This window comes from Prorops nasuta, unplaced genomic scaffold, assembly GCF_024137725.1.
Source record: "Prorops nasuta isolate Cenicafe-Biocafe unplaced genomic scaffold, Cenicafe_Pnas_1.2 PNAS00004, whole genome shotgun sequence".
NCBI lineage: Eukaryota > Metazoa > Arthropoda > Insecta > Hymenoptera > Bethylidae > Prorops > Prorops nasuta.
This window is the reverse complement of record NW_027116801.1, coordinates 11,333,791-11,353,097: the sequence shown is the minus strand read 5'-3', so window position 1 is coordinate 11,353,097 and position 19,307 is coordinate 11,333,791. Positions and strand designations below refer to the sequence as shown.

General features: G+C 38.2%; 1 protein-coding gene across 10 annotated transcripts in view; it reads left to right on the top strand.

The window, feature by feature from the left end:
- dlg1 (discs large 1) overlaps nt 1–19,307 on the top strand; it is a 331,205-nt gene that overhangs the window by 166,144 nt on the left and 145,754 nt on the right. For 9 of the 10 annotated variants that reach the window (XM_066725415.1, XM_066725410.1, XM_066725412.1 and 6 more), the window contains exon 4: nt 17,483–17,578. The exons of the other annotated variant lie outside the window; for it this stretch is intronic. In XM_066725415.1, the coding sequence (XP_066581512.1) occupies nt 17,483–17,578 (96 nt within the window). The remainder of the gene's footprint in view (nt 1–17,482; nt 17,579–19,307) is intronic. 10 annotated transcript variants of the gene reach the window in all.

Below are 19,307 nucleotides of genomic sequence, written 5' to 3'. Positions count from 1 at the left end.
TACCAATTTTTTCCCTTGCTGTAACATCAGCTCCACCCATGGTCTTCCTCGTATTCCCAGACTCGTTGAAATAATTATCTACAAATTCACCAAATTCAACTGTTGGAAATTAAAAACAGTTGTGTACGTAATTTGTAGTGTACGAACAATTAAATAACTAATCATAATGTGTGTAACTTTTCACTGAGATAAGGCTGTGTTATGCGAAAGAAACAATTTTTATAAATAATGAAGGACAAATAAATTTGATAAAATTTCAATGCACTTACCATCGATATGCGTTTTGAACATTTAACTTTTTATTGCTTGGTAATTTCTGAATATTGCATTTATAATTAATGGGATTGTTGGAAATTTTAAGTATTTCCAACTGATCCAGCGACCCCAATGCACTGCATTAAAAATAAAAGAAATACACAAACGCATGAAAGCTGTGTCAGCAGATTGGTTGAATATATCCACAGTGACTTTTCACCACTGAATTGCACCAGAATTGTAGTTTTATTATTCATCATTTTATGAAACTACCATCTCACTTGTTTCTTTTACCCCCAAGGTGAGTTTTTGCTATCCTTCGTCTTATTTTACGACAGAAACGGATTCTTTCGTTTTCTGAGGCGACGTTTCGTTACAAACAGCCCCTGAGCCTTGGGCACCAAAAAGGCTATCTATTTTCGGTTAGTTCAAAACTAATCCTCAGGCTCTTTTTACCTTTCACTTTCAGCAGTACCGATCAAATTTTAACCCTTCGGACAAAAAATCACAACTGATTCTTGTCTCTTCTCTCTTCTCAATTTATACACCTTAATTCCTTAAAAATTCGTAATTAATCCACTTAACCATTTGACATATGGCGATGAGATTATCTTGGGTGCACTTTACCTTGCAAGATGAAAACCACTTAGCAAGAACAGTACAGGGAAATGCGTAATGGGCAAAACGTGATGTTAGGTCATTTGTCAACGAATGATTAATTAGAGGATCAGCTTTTGTTGGCCTTGTCACGCATTCATACTACTTGGCAATTTTCCACAAGTTATCCCAAAATTTTCATACGATTATCTTTGCATTTTTTCCAACTCCTGGTCCTCCCTAATAACATATCTGTACACTTTACAGCATCGAATAATACATTAGTTTGAGGAAAACTTGAAATTTATTTCATCTCCAAGTCATTTTATATATAATTACACTTGTTTTACAGTTTTCTCCTTCGATGAAATTTAATGCGTTCGTTAAAACGTAAATTTGCATTATTTATTGCCATACGTATAGCATATATCGATAAACAAATGTGTGTCACTTTGCAGGCACACCTCTATTAGAATTTGTTGTGAATTTTGCAGATATAAAATTGTTGTTTTAGGTGGAAAGTTGAATAAACACTTAAAGGCTCGTATCGGTCAGTTTATTATGTGGAGGGACAAATGATGGTTTTAATAAGTTAGAAGGAGGCGAGAATAGAATGTGTGTGTAGACATTACAGGGTGTACGCTTTCACGATGTCGACAAACAAATCGTTTTGTCGTGTGCTCTAGTCGTGCCATTCGAAGCGACAGTGGTCGAGGCTTAGCAAACAACGTGTGCAGCTGCCCGCACCGAATGTGCTGTTATCCATTTTATCTGTTTGCTCTCCAGCTCCACTTCCATCCAACCATCCACTGTCCAATTGGATTTTAAGGATTTGCCCTGACAATCCTAAGAAAACCGACCCATCCATCGAAACAAAAGAAAATCTTCACCTCTGCTCCACATTCGTGATTTAAAGTGTGTTTGCATACGATATTGCAAACTCCAAAGGAAACAAATCAAGAGGAAAAGATGAAATTTCTGTCTTTTCCAAGTTAAATGCGAGAACTTTCAAACGAATTATAGTGGATTACAAAGGACGTTCACGGTGCTTTTGAAGCTGTCGCTACGGGGAAACTTGTTTAGTCCGGCAAAGTTGATGAAAGATTCACGAATTGCTAGTAGCTACAGATAAGTCGATTGGACAGGAGCTGAGGCAACTTTCCCATTCTGTGGCGGATCATGAAAATTGCACCAAAATCTTTTCAACATATTTATTATTCAACTTGGTGAGAATTATTACGTCTGATTGAAAGAACCTCTTTCGCACAGCTCCTATTATCAATTTTCTTCCAATTATATACCTATACTTAATTTCAGACAAACATTCAGGAATTCGAAACAATGTAGTTTTAAACAACTTTTATTAATAAACATGGGGTTGGAAACATCCTCTTAAGAATTTCGAATAATTTAACAAGTTGAACAATTTCTATGTCATACATCGCATTTATATACATATACTATATTAGCCTTTTAAATAAAATCAATCAAAGTTAGAGGCTATAAGAGTCCATCGCACTTTTGCCTTTGGTCGCTGCAAAGTTTCGTTTTTGGATTTGTTCGGGCAGGTTCTCCCCCGCTCCCGATATCTCCCCGCCATATTTATTTTCATTTTTCCAAGCGGCCATTGCGACAGTTTTTTTCGAATTTTCTACCAACGAGTAAAAAGTGGTCTGAATTCTCACTTTTTTCGCGCGGGCCTGCGGTTTCATCGTCATTTTCCAATAGTTTCACTGGAATTTGCATTTTCTTCACTTATAATTAAAAAAATCTCTTAAAATACGATAAAATATTGAAGTGAAGTTTCTAGTGATTTCAAAAGCGTTTATTTTTGTAAAAATTTGACACAATATTGAAGTGCAGTGTGCGGGGTAAATTTAAAAGTGTTTATATTCGTAAAAATTGGATTGAATATTGAAGTGCAGTTTGTGGGGAAATTAAAAGCGTTTATATTTGCAAAAATTCGTATGATAATTTAAATTATAGTAAATGTTACCAGTAGAAAGTGCGTGTGCTATTTTGTGTTGTGTGTGTTTGTAAACTTGCAGCGACAAAGGAAAAAGTGCCAAGGACACTTGTAGCTTCTAAGTTTGATTGATTTTATTTTAAAGTTTAACAAATTTATTTTCGTTTTTAAACTTTTACTACTTTTTGGCAGTTTTTGTTTAGTATATAAAAAGAAATGATTCTTGTTTAAATTTTAGATATTTTTAGATACGCAAAATATTAATTTCAACTAAATATGTGCAAAATTAAAATTGGTGGATCCAACATGGTGAATGTAATTTGAAATATACAAAAACTGCCTAAAAACAGTGAAAAATTTGAAAAGAAAAATAAGTTTTATTTAGCTCCAGTCCGTCGTATTAAAAATAGCACTTTCCAACAACAGGAATATCTATTTTTAAGAATATATACCAGTATCTACCTTGAAATAATAGAAAATATCGGAAAGAAACGAAAAATTCCCATTTCTTTACAAAATTGGCATCGCCATGTTGGGTAAGCCATATTGAATTTTTCTATAATTGGCATTATAGACTTTATAAAATAAATATTTATATACCTTCCGTTTCTAAATTTCAGTACAAAAGAAGCCACAGTTTTCAAACTAAAACTACAGCTAATTGAAAAATAATATGCGGAAATTTTCACGTTTTTCAAAATATAAACGATTATATTGATAAAATATGTTGAGATAGATGAGGAATAATGACAGAATCTGAAAGAGTGTACTTCAAAACCATAAGAGCATATGCAACAAAACGATCTATCTATGTTTTCCATCAATCCCAGTAATCCAATAAGAAGATAAAATTTGCATATTTTTGTATCGAAACGGGTTAATTTGATAATTTAGTATTATACTTTCAGATTATGTATTATATATTCAGATGTTCATATTCAATACTTGCACACACACACATACATACACACATTATACCCTGCGTAAAGTAAATTAACAAAACAAAAGTTTAAAAAGAAATATTTTAAATAAATTTTACGATCTACAGAACATGTTTATTTCTAACTAATTTTGTATAATTATATCCTCTCCGTGGATTCATAAAGTTTAATCTAAAATAACTAAAACCCCCTGTACATGTATTATCAGACTTTTATCTTATTACAAATACTATATTAAACGTATTACGCTTATACGTTCAATTCAATTGGCACGAGGAAATCAAATTTTATTCGCGTTACTGAATTATCGAAATCAAGCCAATAATAATCGTAAACGACGACCAGCGATTTCCAGGCGCATGAAATTAATCATTTGACGCCAATGATTAATTTCATCGAAATTCTGATGATCCTATAGTTTCGTGTAGGCAACGTTTCTGGATTGGCTGGCTGAAAGGAAAATGTTCCATGAATGGTCAGACCAGCCCACCGCATCCATCAAACAGGACGAGACTTGTTAACTACCCTAAAAATCGCCGCACAACAATCACTAAATAATTTATGTCACAACAAAAAAATTGGCAACAAGGCTCCATAAAGACAAGAGAGCTATTAGAAAAGCAAAACCAAAAGCTGAATTTGATCATTTCAGGGGACAATCCAATTATGCGCTGTACTCATGGAACGCTAAACCAATTACACGACTAGAGTGTTAATATAAACACGAGAGATTATAAGCAGCCTAGCATTACCCGATTTGTCCGGTGGGTACGAGCGGGAAATCCGAGGTAAACGAGTAAACGGCAGGCAACTGATAACAGAATCAGTATAGTTTGTATAGATAATAATTTTAGTCCGTTGCAACGTTGGCAAGTGTTCCTGGATGTAGCAGGAGGCAAAATGGACTGGGAGATAAGGGACGAAGGTGCTCCGATCGATTTCAATCTTCTGACCGTTAGGGTGTTAGGGTAAAATGAATAATTCATCGAGACGCAATCCACGACGCTCGTAAATTACGTATTACCACTGTGAAGACAAGCAGGGCTGATAGCAGACAGTCTGTGTCGTCTCTCGCTTCAACTGCTCACCGGTGAAACGTCCTTTGTCCTCCACCCCCCCCCCCCTCCCCTTTTTCTCCCTCTTGGAAAATTTTACCGTTGAAATTCTATCTCCCCTTTAATACACCAATTGAAAGGATAATGTTGCTGCACGAAAATTCCGCTCAGTTTCTCCGACGAGTTTCAGGTGCTAGAGTCACGACTATAATCAAGATGCAGCGCATAATTTCTGACAAATAGATCATAGTTTAATGAATTACCGTTATGATCTGCAACAAGAACGTTACATTCACACTCACGCGCTCGAAGTAAACAAGATAACGACGTAACGAAGCGGTACTGAAAGTGGAATGCCTCCTCTCGACGGAATTTACTCTGCGAAATGCGAGGAACAAATTTCCTAAATTACACGTCCGTGTCACGGCAAGCGTGACGTGTCTCCATGAATATACTCTCCTTCGGAAGTCACCCTCTCTCCCGCTCACACACTCCCACCCCCATTTTAGCTACGTTCTAGGATTAATAATTACGCATCCCTTTGTCGTTGAGAGAGGATCCTATCCCTCCCCCCCCCCCTCTCCCACTCCTACTCCTGCTCCCTCGTTCCTCTTCTTCATCACCACTCTTCCTTTCCTTCTTTCCAGTCCTCGAAAGCACATTCTCAGAGAACCACTTCACCCCCCCCCCCTTCTCCCCCTCTTTCTACCCCTCTTCCTCTTTCACTCTCTTGATTAAACCAATTACACTTTTATTAATTTACTATATAAGCATTCCTCGTACGTATTAAACTATAATAACGTGTTACAACGCAGCTGGTTATTTTTGTAGCATTTCTGATAAATATAATATCGAGATATATAATTTGTAGGAGATTACGAAGAATCAATAAAGCACAGGATTTGAGATTAATTCTTTACTACTATTTACCTCTTGTGCCTTACCTTTGTTAACCCCCCCCCCCCCCCCCCCCTCGCCCCTTCCCCTCCTCTTTTCCAACCTTATTCTTCTCATTCTCTTCTTTTAAGCTCTAGTAAGGATGCATCTTCAACGCGAATAACTTTTATCCCAACCCCGGCTTAACCTTTGTCAGATTTAGCGAGACTTTCTTGAAGATTTCAACGGCGCTCCCTGCAAATACGAAATCCCAAGATTGCTGATGCGTATCTCTGCTAGTCATATATTTCACAGTCTTCAAAGTACACGAGCCAAGAGACTATCTTGTCGACTTGAATAAATCAAGGAAGCTCCGTCATAGAAACGCTATTAAACAGTACATCCTGATTTTTTCTAGTCGAGCTTATCAGAGTATAATTTTCTATATTTATTAATAAGGAAAAATTGATACGGTTTTCCGTCGAATATTCGTAGAATTTTTCTTACGCCACTGATCTATTATTTCCAAGTATAGAGTAATGAAATTTACCATTTCACCGAGAGGAGCAATCGTTAAATATTGATGGGTATATAGGATGCAAACCAGAATGCGTGTATACATGTACTAAAGGAAATTTCTCTACCTACACCTATAGCTATCTGCTCCCATTTTTATCCAGCTACCTTCAATAAAATATCCTTCTCGGCCAGGCAAAAAATATTAACGAAAAAGCTTGCCCGATTTTTATCTCAATATTGACGCGCTGCGCTCGTTTACGACACGATTGCACGAAATTCGTTTGGATCCTGCCGCTACGAAACGGATCTCGAGGCATAATTGTCTATGGCCAACGTCCATTTAGTCGGAAATTGAAAAACTTTCGAAAAAATACTGCGACTGGGAGCCAAAAATTTAGTCGATTCGCATTTCCATCGCACCATTGAATCCGCTAACTCGTTAAATCCTCCTAATCTTCCAGATATATAAAACTGAATATCGCGTAGAAAATTGGATACCATGGAGATTTTACTAGCAAATTTCTAATTCCTTTTATCCTTCTGATTAAAATATCCAGTTGAAAAAGAGAGTTTAGTTTTCAAGTAAAATTGTATCGGGAACGTATCAAAGTCAAACCTTTCGGGGTCTGGCTCCTCTTCTGCTAAGGACAATTTAACGCTGTCCCAAAAACAATAAAGCTTTCATATAGACTCGGTTCTCTTCCGCTTCGTTAACACTGACTCAAAGACCAAGCTTTTAACCTGCCTTTCTTCTGCTTGGTTAGCACCAACTCAAAAACTAACCTTTCAGTACTGGTTTTCTTCTGCATAGGACACTATACGCTGTTTCAAAAGCCAAGCTTTTATATATAGACTCGATCGGTTGTCTTTTACTTGGTCAAATACCAACGCAACAGCAAATTCCATTCTTGACGAAATAAAGAACACGCAATCGCGATCTGCGAGCCATTGCATAAAAATAATATCATTTTTTGGTCGTTTATCGCAAGATGCGGTGTAAACCTAAGCTTTAAGATTTGTTTTTGTTTCAAGTAATCAAAACTCACTATCCAATAGAAGGAGACCTCATTTTTCGACTCGAGATACACATCGCGTTGAAAATTGTATACGCTGGAGAAACCACTAGTGCATTTTTAATTGTTCCTTCTCAGAATTGTTTTTTTTTTTTGACGCGTTGTAGAGGATTCTTTAGCGTCTCGCAAATTGCGAAAAAAACAATGTGGATTCGAGTAACGAACGGTTTGTTCACGCTCTAATGAATCCCCGCAGCGTTGAATCGGAGAAAGCGCTGGGCAAAGAAAGAGGAGAAGTGAGCACGATGGGTAATTCGTGGATGGTGGGGGGAAGGGGGGGGGGTGAGAATAATTGAAACAGAGAAAGGCGAACGGAGCGGCGCGATATAAGAAGGACTAAAAAAAAGTAGAGAAGTCGATTCCCGATAAAGCAAACTTTGCCGTAAAAACAATTTAGCTGCGTCTAACGGAAAGTTTTCCCAGGCTGGTTCTCCTGATCCTGCTGAAGGATCCGGAGGCAGGCGCGTAATCTGCAATTCGATTTATATTGATTAAAATCCCCGGGATATGTAGGACGTGGTGGAACGGAAAAATCGAGAAGGGGGGTGGGGAATCGACTCCTGGCGTAAGGTGCTCAACCAAGTTTACGTATCGAGTGAGATCTAACAACCTGGTGGTTGCGGTGGGCTTCTACGTAAATTGAGAAATGTTTATCCTGTGCACCTCTCTCTCTCTCTCTCTCTCTCTCTCTCTCTCGCCTCTCATGAATCATCTTCCTCCACATCCCCAATCAAGTGGGCAGGAAGAACAGAAGCGGCAAGTACTAGGTACACCAAGATCCATCGATATCTGCCCTCGTCTAAATTTGGTAGCTAGTACATATATATCGCACAAAAAACAAGCTTCGTTTGTAAAAAAAGGCGGCAAGTACATTAATCATCTAGCATAAATAATATAATAAAATAAAATATTCGAATTAAAAAAATTAGTGAAATCCAAATGTTAGGCTAGTATTATATATTTTTACTATAGCAAAAGTTAAAATTTTGAAAGAATAATAGTAAAACAACACAGTTACATGCCGGGTCCATAATGTTCATACTCAAGTCGCTATCTTACAATAAAACTGTTATGCTTCTCGTCATTTCAAAATGTGGCTATTTAATCTCCCCCCGTCTAAATTTGGTAGCTACTACATATATATATATATATGTAGCATTATACGAATAAGGAAAAAATAGAAAAGAAATATAGATTTCAAGGTGGATTGGTCGGAAACTTAAATCGCTCGAGCCAGTGGCGGAGTGGCAGTTTCTCAGTGCGAATATGCGATAGTGACACTGGGAGAATCTATTAGGGAGGGAAACAAGAGGGCCGGAAGGAGCGAGTTAACGCCCGGAAGAAAGGCGATAATAATAAAATTCCACGCTCGCCACACATTCGCTGCCGCGCTGCGCTGCTATGCTGCCACTTTATCTCTCGTGGACGTAAAAGCGCCACTCGCGAATCTACCATAAATGCCCTGACGAGAATTACTGCCATTTTGTCAAAATTAACACGTAAACGCCTCGACTAAATCCTACGCTACATTGTTAGAGCCTCTGCTTAATACAGCGGCAGCAGCACCCTCAAAACACCCTTAAACCCCGAACCTCCCTTGTTTGTACCTGCTTCATCCTTTCGCATTTAGCTAGTTTCCTCTAATGAATGTGTGTATATATAGTATAACTGTGTATACTCTGTGATATATATATATATATATTACATAATGAAAATTCTCCAATTCTTTCTATGCGCACGCTGCACCCTTTCCTATAGCATCGTTCTATATATTCGATTGTTTTCTTGTTCATTCGCGTCCTGCGTCAAATTAAACTTATAATTAACGTTTCATTGTGCCTGATTTTGCGAGTGGTGATCCTGCAGCAGCCAATTGGAGAACGCCAGAGTTATACGAATGCCGGATGGAGGGTACAAGGGGTGAATGGAAAGGCAAGAAAACACTCGAAATCGAATTAAAGTTCGTCCCAAAGGTCCCAGTTCGAGATATCACAACGACAAGATTTTCTACTCTATTAAGAGGTTCGGGAATTCAAGCTGAAAGTTTTCCTTCTTGACCGGACTCTATTTATTCCCAGTTACACGCTCGATGCGCACCTCGCTGACTATTTCCAACTTGGCCAGCAATCGACTCGATTTCTTATCCTGTTATTAGCCAGTGTGCTCGACTCGGTAATTTATTTTTCAATAAATAGTCCTTCGTCAGCATGATAATAGTTTTTTCTTTAAAAGAATTAAAGCACGTTGATTTTATTAAAATTCAATTTTTCTCTTATTACGCGAGCACTCGATGCATCGGAGGTGATTAATGCGTTCTTCAGAATTCGCGTATATGCTCGGTGCAAGCTGCTTTATTATCAGTACAGGTGAGAAAAAATTGAATGATTAGGTAAGCTGTGCGCGCTCTGACAGACGCTCCTCCCTCTTCTTCTTCATCTCCTCCATCTTCAGTTTTTCATTTTTGTTGTCGGACGTGTACCGAGTTTAAAGCACGTACAGACTGAAGCTGGGAGAGAGTTTGGACGTAAAAGATGCTGCATGTTTAATTTAAAAATACTGAGAGCTTTTGTCCAAAGTCTCATAATAAATTATGGCCAAGTAATAATATTGTAATCAGGAGAAGTTGCTGCAGCAGGAATTCTCAATAGATGTATATATATACTTGGAATGAGACATGCACGCAGAGATTATATTATAAGGGCTTATACTTGGGGTTAAAGTTCTATATTCAATGATTATTAATGGTTAAATGATTCGATCAAAACTCAATTATGGAGCAATTGTGTCGCTCTTGAGTATTTTGAGGAAGCATGAAAGACATAAATGTCACACACTCGACCAAGTCTGTGTCAGTTTTCGAAGGATCCTGCCAGCTTGAGGTAACATTCTCTCCACTTGAAAGTCCTGAACGATCGTGGGGACGTCAAGCAACCAGAGCAGCCCTGAACTTGTCTCTTCGTACCAATCTTGCTTCATGTGTCATACTACATAGCACACAGCACTCCTTCGTACCAAACATTCAACCTCCGCGATTATTTCGATGAGCAACGTTTAAATTTCTGAAAATTATCAATTCTATGGAAAAACTCTATTATACTTGAGACAAAAGGCAGGATATTTCCTCGACAGGAGATACATAGATTTCGAAGGGTGTTGGAGGAACGATTCATTGAAATGTCTGAAAATCACAAATTCTTTTGAAAAAAAAAATCCATTATGCCCTAGATAAAGTGTAGTAGGTATATTGTATGTTTACACGCGAGGAAGCAATGACCGCGAAATCGGTAGATTAATTTTGCAAGGATTCATTTTTCAACGGGCAGGCAGGCAGCCAGCCAGCCAGCCAGGCTCCCCTTGTCCCAATCCTTTCTACCCCCCCCCCCCCCCTCACCTCTTTCTCTCTTTCTCTCTTTCTCTCTTTGGTGGCAAAATCGATGCAGAGAGGAGCTTTCAACGCGGACCAAACGGAATAATTTATAGCGTAATACGACCGGAGACCATCGTCATTCCCTCAGGAATCGAAAAGAGTTAGTTAGACAAATGTTTCGCCACATCGATGTAATTTTGACCTAGCTGCCAGGGACAATCGGCAGTGTGTAGAAAACAAAATTTATCTCAACGGTTAAATCCACTTTCCGCTATAATAGGTCCTGCATCGATACTCTGTAGTGTTATTCGCGTCGTCCTAATAAATTTTTCGAGTCTCTGCAAAACGCGTGATGCAATGTATCAACGTCCATCGTATATATATATATATATATATATATATGGTACTTTAACGCAAACGTGAATCACAGGATAGTTTTGGCTAATATCCTTGTCGAATGAAACTGGATAATAACCATAAAGGGAAAGTGCTGGGAAAAAACTGGAAATAAAATGTCTGAAGAAAAGTATTATCAGTCTTATTGGTCACGTGTATATATATACCTTAAGTTTGACCGCTTAAAGCGAGACCATATATATACTAATCGAGTCTTCATAATTATTCATTAGCGTTATTGATCTTGATAAATTTTTCGAGTTTCCGCAAAACGTGTGATGCAATGTATCAACGTCCATCCTATATGTGGTACTTTAACGTAAACGTGAATCACAGAATATAGTTTTGGCTAACATCCTTGTCGAATGAAACTGGATAACACCCATGAAGGAAAAGTGCTGGAGAAAAAAGTGGAAATAAAATATCTGAAGAAAAGTATAATCAGTCTTATTGGTCACGTGTATATATATATACCTTAAATTTGACTGCTTAAAGCGAGACCCTAAATACCGATCGAGTCTCCATCATTAGCGTCATGGAGTTTAATAAATTTTTCGAGTTTCTGCAAAGTGTTGGGTGCAATGTATCAACGTCCATCGCGTATAGTTTGAACGTCGTAAACGTGAATCGCAGGATAGTTGTGGCCAATATCCTTGACGAGTCTGCCCGAATAATCACGAGGCGAAGCACTCGAGAGCTAGAAAACCACAGAGTACAGTCGTCTGATAGGGATAATGGAGAATTTAACCCGGGATTCTGACTAATGCTTTGAGACTGGACACCATGGTGCCTTGGAGAATATACAATGTGTGCACGGAATACACGAGTCTATATGCGTAACGTTCTTTGAACAACTTACAATGGCCTGTCGATGTAAATTCATCGATTAATCATCATCCACTCGACTTTCTCAAATGCTTCATCATTCTATTGACAAAGGATTCGGTACAGTAGAAAGTCCAGTGTAATCTTCCACTACGAAATTAATTCACTTTTTATTCCCTTTCATTTGATTGCTAAAAATAATATTTTAATGCCAGATACTTCCAATTCTGTTGCTTCCTCACGTTCGCAGGATTTCACCAAAGCAGTTTTTCCATTTGAAAACGATAAATTTTCAAGAATGCATTAGCGAAACGTTACTGATGGAATATTTCAACCGACGGTTGCTTAAAAATAGAGATATTTCAAATAATGGACAATTTAATTATTACGGTGTTGAAAATTAAAGTGCAAAATTTTCCACTTGATTAATCCATGCAACAGGACTATGGTTATGGACTTGGCATTAAATAATTTCTGGACGCGAGCAACGAGAAAGCTGCAAGCCCTAGCTCCTATTCTCTCGTAAAGTTACGAGGTAGAGAAGAGACAGTGAATGCAGGGACCTTAATAAAAGCATGCGTAAATATCTGGCTCTAATGCCAAGTATGCCGTAACCAGCTGGTGGCTGATAATGAGGTCATTATTTCACTGTTTCTCAGTCTGCGCATACACGTATGATATTCGAACCTATACACTACGCGACACATGCACTGCTTCAAACAAGTATGTGTATAACTATATATACATGGACATTTTATTAATGGTCAGATCTTTCGTAAATGAGTAGATTCAACAAGCAATTAGTGAGTTATGGGTATAGTACCTATATATATATATATACATGTATTATATATATGTATATAGTATACATACGCCTACTCGTTTGCGGCTCGCATAGCTTTGCATACATAAATATCTAACGAACTATGCACGGAGGTGGGAGAAAATGGCATAATCTTTTGCTCTCGTTACCGTACATCACATCGACATAAATCGATAACCACTCGTAAAAGTACCACTTGGCTCGAAACGAAACCTTTCCAATTCGCCTTTCGGGCCTCGGCTCCCCTTTACGGATCGAGGAATATCGCGTAAGGGAAACCTAGCTCTCGGTCTCGCTTTGAGTTTACGCTATAGTGTGTGGAGTTGATTGGCGAAAGTGCTCGAAAAACCTCGGCTCTGTGTGTGTCCCCACTCGTCAGCAAATTCAAAATTCAAAAGTCATAAAACCCTCGTGTCACTGACCTTTCGTATCAGCGCCGCTTCAGCTGCTGTTGTCGAGCATCAGCTTAATTAACTTGCGGGGTATTCGCATTACTACGTTGCGTGTTTTAAACGAGACTCCCTATAGCTCTCGTAGGGGAGAAAACGTTTCTGCAAAAATGGATATAAAATTTGTACGAGCTTACAGTTTAATGCCTACCATGAATTCGAACGAGCAATTTTCTTGAGAGATACGTTCGAGCTTGAAATTACTGATTATCGGGGTATGTTTTTAACGTTTGCAAAAAAAGCACGTCGAAACTGGGTAGTATTTATGATTTCGATCATTTTTATACACAATCGAAAGAATTATTTCATTATATACAATCAATTTATATAGTAACAGAGGATTCTTCCTGCACGATTATAATTCTTTGCCATCAGAAATTTATAATTACATAATATCCACGTGTTATTTTATTGGGGGGGGGGGGGGGGGGGGGGAGAAAGTAGAAGAAAAAATTGATTTAAACGTTTGCACGAGTCGAAAATTAACGAATACACAGAGATTTGTCAAAGGTCGAGTTGCAATTCAAAAGTGTGTGAGCAGAGGTATAAGATAGCTGACTCCCTGCGACATAATCGTGGGATCTCAGCCCTGTTTTTTGCTTCACAAGGTAGATCTAGTGGAGAAAGGGAGCTTTGGATCATAAGAGTTGTTTGGGATACATATATAGCTGTGCCTGTGCATGCGTGTATGTGTGAGCTAGTCTATACATATATAGCAGAGTTCCTGCAGCCTGAAGGTAGATTGCAGCTGCGAGGCACGTACGTACGCCTAGTCCCGTGAGGCTATGAGGGTATATCGCGATCGATAACTCGAAAATTCCCCCGTGGTGGTTCGCTAAGTCACTGCAGCAAAGACGCATCGATTCTTTTATCTCTCGTATTCTTTACGATTACGGGGCACTTAATGATAATCCAATTTGGAAATTAATCCAGCGAGAGGCACGCCGCGTACTCTCTCGTTGGCGATCACAAAAAAAATTCCCACAAAATTACCTTTTGGCTCTTTTTGTTGATACGTGCACGCGTGGTGCCATGGTGGAGACTCGTTTGTTGACACGATATGGTATAGGCAAGCACTCCAGCCGATATGACTGAGTTTTCACACACTGTTGCAAGGAAGCATATTATCGAGGGAATATCGATTATTCTCGAACTGCAATAAGTTACCATTCCAATTGTTTGTGTACTTTGCGGATTAATCCACATTGCAGCTGCAGCTACGTTTATTCTTTGGCCACTTGTATATCGAAATTCCAAATTCATATTAAAGCTGTCGATAATTACATGGAGTTAGGGTAACGAAGAATTCTTATTTTTTTAACGCCAGTGGAGAAATAGAAGAAATTCTATTATAATGTTCGAAATTGTTATTCCACTGGAATTTCTCTAGTTGCAATCACGTGGGACATTTATAATATATAAATTAATGTTATCAATGCTTTGCATGATTTAATTTACTATTATTTTTCTTCCTCGGTGTACATTGCAAATAAAAGAGAGAAAGGAGGGGGGGGGAGAAGAAATTTGGTTAAAAGCGAAAGATTTGGTTGTCCCCGCAAAGGTTTGCAAATAAGTGGTGGAATGGTAGGATTTGAAAGATTGAAGAGAATTGTCAGCGGTATTTGGTTTTTCGAGACGAGATATTCTTGCATGATCCCTGCTATTTTCGCATATGAGAGATCCTAGAAAGCTCGGTGTGTATCGCAGCAACAAGAGCGAGGCTTCAGCCGAGCGTTATGGGTTACGTGCCTTCCGCATCGAGAAGATCCCGGGGTGTTTCGGTTCGAATGTCTTTCAGAAAGTGTGCGAGTGGAAACGGAAACAACGCCATTTTGATGCCCCTTGCCGCCATTATGTTCCACATCCCACCTTGCCTTTGGTCCGCTCCGCAGCTATACATTTTTCAGAAAATCGCGAGTGCACCGACACTAAAATATTTATCATTCCTAGGTAAATTTAAAACTCGGCCGAAATGGCTCGAATAGTTGAGCTATAAATTCTCCTGCAGAGAAAGATGCAAAACTTACACCGGAAATTCCGATCCCCGCTGACAAATTACTCTTATAATTATTTACCTCCGAGCGTCTGCACTAATTGTTAATCCAAACTTTAATCTTTCTTCGAGAATGGCGGAAATTTTATTCATTTCCTCCCCCTGTTTTTTCTTCCACCAGAAATTATTATTATAGCCGAAGAGAATGCAGCATCGATCGCCGAGTTGACAAAGAATGGAGTATATTAGTTTTAAGATTCTTCCCTTTCATTTCCAGGACAACTACGTCGGCACGAGAATGCTTTTATTTGCAACCCATTGTTGTTAGGCCGCTATTATTATTTTTTTATCAGGACTTTTTATTCTTAGAAAGTTATTGATGAGTGCAAAACGAACACGTGCGGAATGTCAATAATAAATTTTTCATCAGCATCGATTTTAAAGGGAAATGTAGTTTGGGAACAAAAGTGATAAATATTGATAGATTCGCGATAGCTTATTGAACAATTGTGGAAAGTGCATTGAATTATGGGACGGGACCGATAGGTTTTCATTGAAAAATTGTGCCAATGGTATTCTAAATACATATATACAATAGTATAATATTAAATGCCGAACGATGCAAGCTGCTTGATTGTTAAACACACCTGTGCATCGAAAGTTCCCTATGAATAATTCCGTCTGGACCGTTTAGAGCGTTTCTGCGTAGGGGGAGGGGGTAACTTCACTAGGTGACCGTAATTGACTTTGCATCTCTCGCGACGCGTCTCTATTTGTTTGAGCACTGTACCCCCCCCCCCCCCCCCCCCCCCTCCCTCCTTCTCCTGGCGAAAGAGACACTTTTCCCCGATCGGTGCCAAAGGGACTGGCCGAAATTTAAATTAACCCGGAGGGAAGATGCAACTGCTTAATGGCTAATTGATCTTCTCGTGGAATTAATTATACTATTTTGTTTATGGGCTACAAACATTTGCTCTTCTCTCGAGAATAGCCTTGTTATCAATTTCTAATTGCTATAGTGCACATCGTTCATCTTGAATACAACAACGTCACATAACTCAAAACTTCTCAAATCCATATAAATCCAAGCAAAGTTTGCTATAGTATTACGCGTGCTACATCTACAATGTAGTATTTAGACATATTTCAAATACAGCTTTTTTTACATTATTGCACATCTATTGGTTAATCGTTATTCGAAAATGAAACATAAATGACAATACTGAACCTGTACATTAATATGGAATACAATTTTGTTACCTATACAGTTTTCTCCTTCTCTTTTTGCATTTATATACTCCAGTAGAAAATGTATATATTTTTAAAATCTATTTTGTATTTATTACAAAATCATTACAATTATTTAAGTTTATACAAATTTATTAAATTTCAAATAATCAAGTTTATCAAGTAATAAATTTGTTTTCTATGGATAAATTAGGAAAGTTGAAACAATAAATTCTGCAGCAAAGTATATATTAACGATTAAAAGTTTTTCCAAAGTAAAAGCCGGCTTAAACATTTTTTTTTAATAAGTATAAACGTAAAAAATGTAAGTAATAAGATTTCCTATTAATTTGTCTGTTGAAAATTTTAATAATAAGCAACAGGTACGATACGAATGTACAACAATTACCTCCTCCAGAGTTTCCCTTTCTCCTTCAATTCTACTTTCCTTCGGGAATGATGAAAAACATTGAGACGAAGGGCTCCTTTTCACGGAATAGATCGTTACATTCGCTACGTATACATAGTAAAGCTAGTATAACGTTGTAGGTCGCGAATTTTATATAACAACCAGTCCGATGCTTCGAAATTATCTCCAGCAAGTTTTGCAAGTCTCGCGAAACTTTCTCACTATCACCGGACCCGTTCCGCATAATTCCGAGCGAAATTATTTGGTTTTCAGCACAGGCTGCGGACCCACAACTACCCCCCACCATCCTATTATGAGACTGCAGAGCAATATATAACCAAGCGCATTCCTGTACTTAACTTTATTCCCTTACTTTTAGCCTGGGTGATAACTAACTTTTAGAAAAGTGCGCCAAGTAAATTCTAGTACGTGGTAAGCTGTCTCGAAATGTGTTTCTTGGTGGTAGAATTCAACAAATGGCCAGGAGTAGGTGGAATTTGGTCGATAAATAAAGTTAATTAAGCGTCTTTGGGAAATAAAAGCTAGGTCAAGGGAATTGAATGGAAACCCAAGGGGGAACGAAACATTGAGGCCATTCTTCAGGGTATAGTGTATTATTGCGTGTACACAAGGCACAAGGATCAGAAATGGTTCTTTCTCCAGTGTTATTGAATGGATGGATAATCCTCAGGTGATATCTGATCATTTCAGGGTGGACCCGCCTTCCCGCTGACCCAGACTCTCTTGAACATTTATGGTCGCAGATCGGCCAGTCCTGATGTTCCAGACAACATTGACGAAGCTCAGGTTTGTATAAACGTCAATATTATTACGTCCTGTAAAATTACTATTTTTATCTTATCTCCGTTTATCGTGGCTGTATTTAATCGTCCCTTGTAAATATTTGTTTTGTGCTGCACATCGTGGTGAACGCGTTTCTACTGTTATTTCTATGTTCATACACGATAGTACTGCGAATGTGGTATTAACGGAAGGTCAAGTATATTGAAAACGATAACTTTCCGAATTTGTTGCTTTCGGAAATATTTGTAAGATTTAAATGAGGTTTTTATTGATTTTGAATCAGTGTGTTTTTGCCTACAGCGTCACGACAAGGTCGATAAACTTTAAAGTTGAGGAACTCATCTATTTGCATATTTTTATAGCCTATATTATTGCAGTGTCAAATCAATGAGCATATCCAAGATGTTTGGATTTTCAATTATATATATACGTATAGTATAAGTGGATGTTTATACTCGTTTATGCGAGTACGTGCACACGCTTTTAGCCAAACCCTCTCACTTAGATAAACGATAGAAAGTAGAATATTTTCAATTCGAAAAGTTAGAGCCTTGTTTCGACCTTTTCAATTGTAAGGTCAAACCGTGGGAACAGAGAACGAATAAATTTAAGCTTTAAAAAATTTCTTAGAAGCATTTTTCCCGAAACATGTATTATTTTCAAGATATTTTATACTTGTAAGGCTTTTCGATATAACCACGCATGAAATATATTGCAGTCAGAAGATGGAAACATGCAATTTTTATAATATAATAATAATAAGATTGAACGCAGAAGCGAAGTGAAGGAAAACGTTTCTGAAACGAAATGTTTTAGCATGATTCGAGTGTGAAAAAGTAACGTCGATCAAAAGTAAATCGAGAGACGGTTGCAAGAAAATTTCAAGCAGTTTGTGCTGGTGGGGTAGGAACACTAGGAACTTGTGTCTACAACCAGCTCTACAACCTAGTTTTTTTCTCTTGTAACTGTCGATAAAACAATTCTCTGACAAAAGTTTAGCAAACTCTACCTTATCGACAAACCCCGAAAGAAGCTCTCTCTCCTCTCTCTCTCTCTCTCTCGAATAGTCGGCACATTACCACGTGCTATGTGTGTGTGTGTGTGGGTGTGTCAGTTTAATGGAGATTGAATGCTTCGTTACTTTTCATATAAAAACTTTTAATTAACATGCATCGAAAGATAAAAGAAGCGATAAATTAAAAAAGAAGTTGCAAGCTTGATTGAATTTCCCGCAGTTATGTCTAAACTTGTGAATTGATCCACGCGAGATCTTGTCAATCGCTGATAACATCGAAGAGACAAATTTGCTGTTTTTCAGGATTCTCTTGGCTAAAACTTTGAACAATTTTCTTTCTACCAGTGCAACCAGGCGAGATAAGGAAATGCAATGACTCGGATTCGATGGAAGACACGGCTCTCGATCTCTACTCCTGTCTACGAATATCTTTCTCCATCCTGATGCTTGTTTTTTATCCGCACTCCCTTCGGTTGCTCTTCTTGGCGAGAATCGAGTCAATTGCACCGTCGTTACGAATGAGCGTTCGTTCTTGCAGCCGACGAAGTCGATTGGCTTCGTTAGAAGCCGATGCGAAGGGACACCATAACGCAGCTGGTTCATATCTAACGAAGCCCATTCGCTTCCTCTATTTTTCTGCCCTTTATCGCGAATCGATTCGTCAAAATTCACCGCACCCACCACCGATCGAATCGCTGATAACAAACTGCCCAGCTT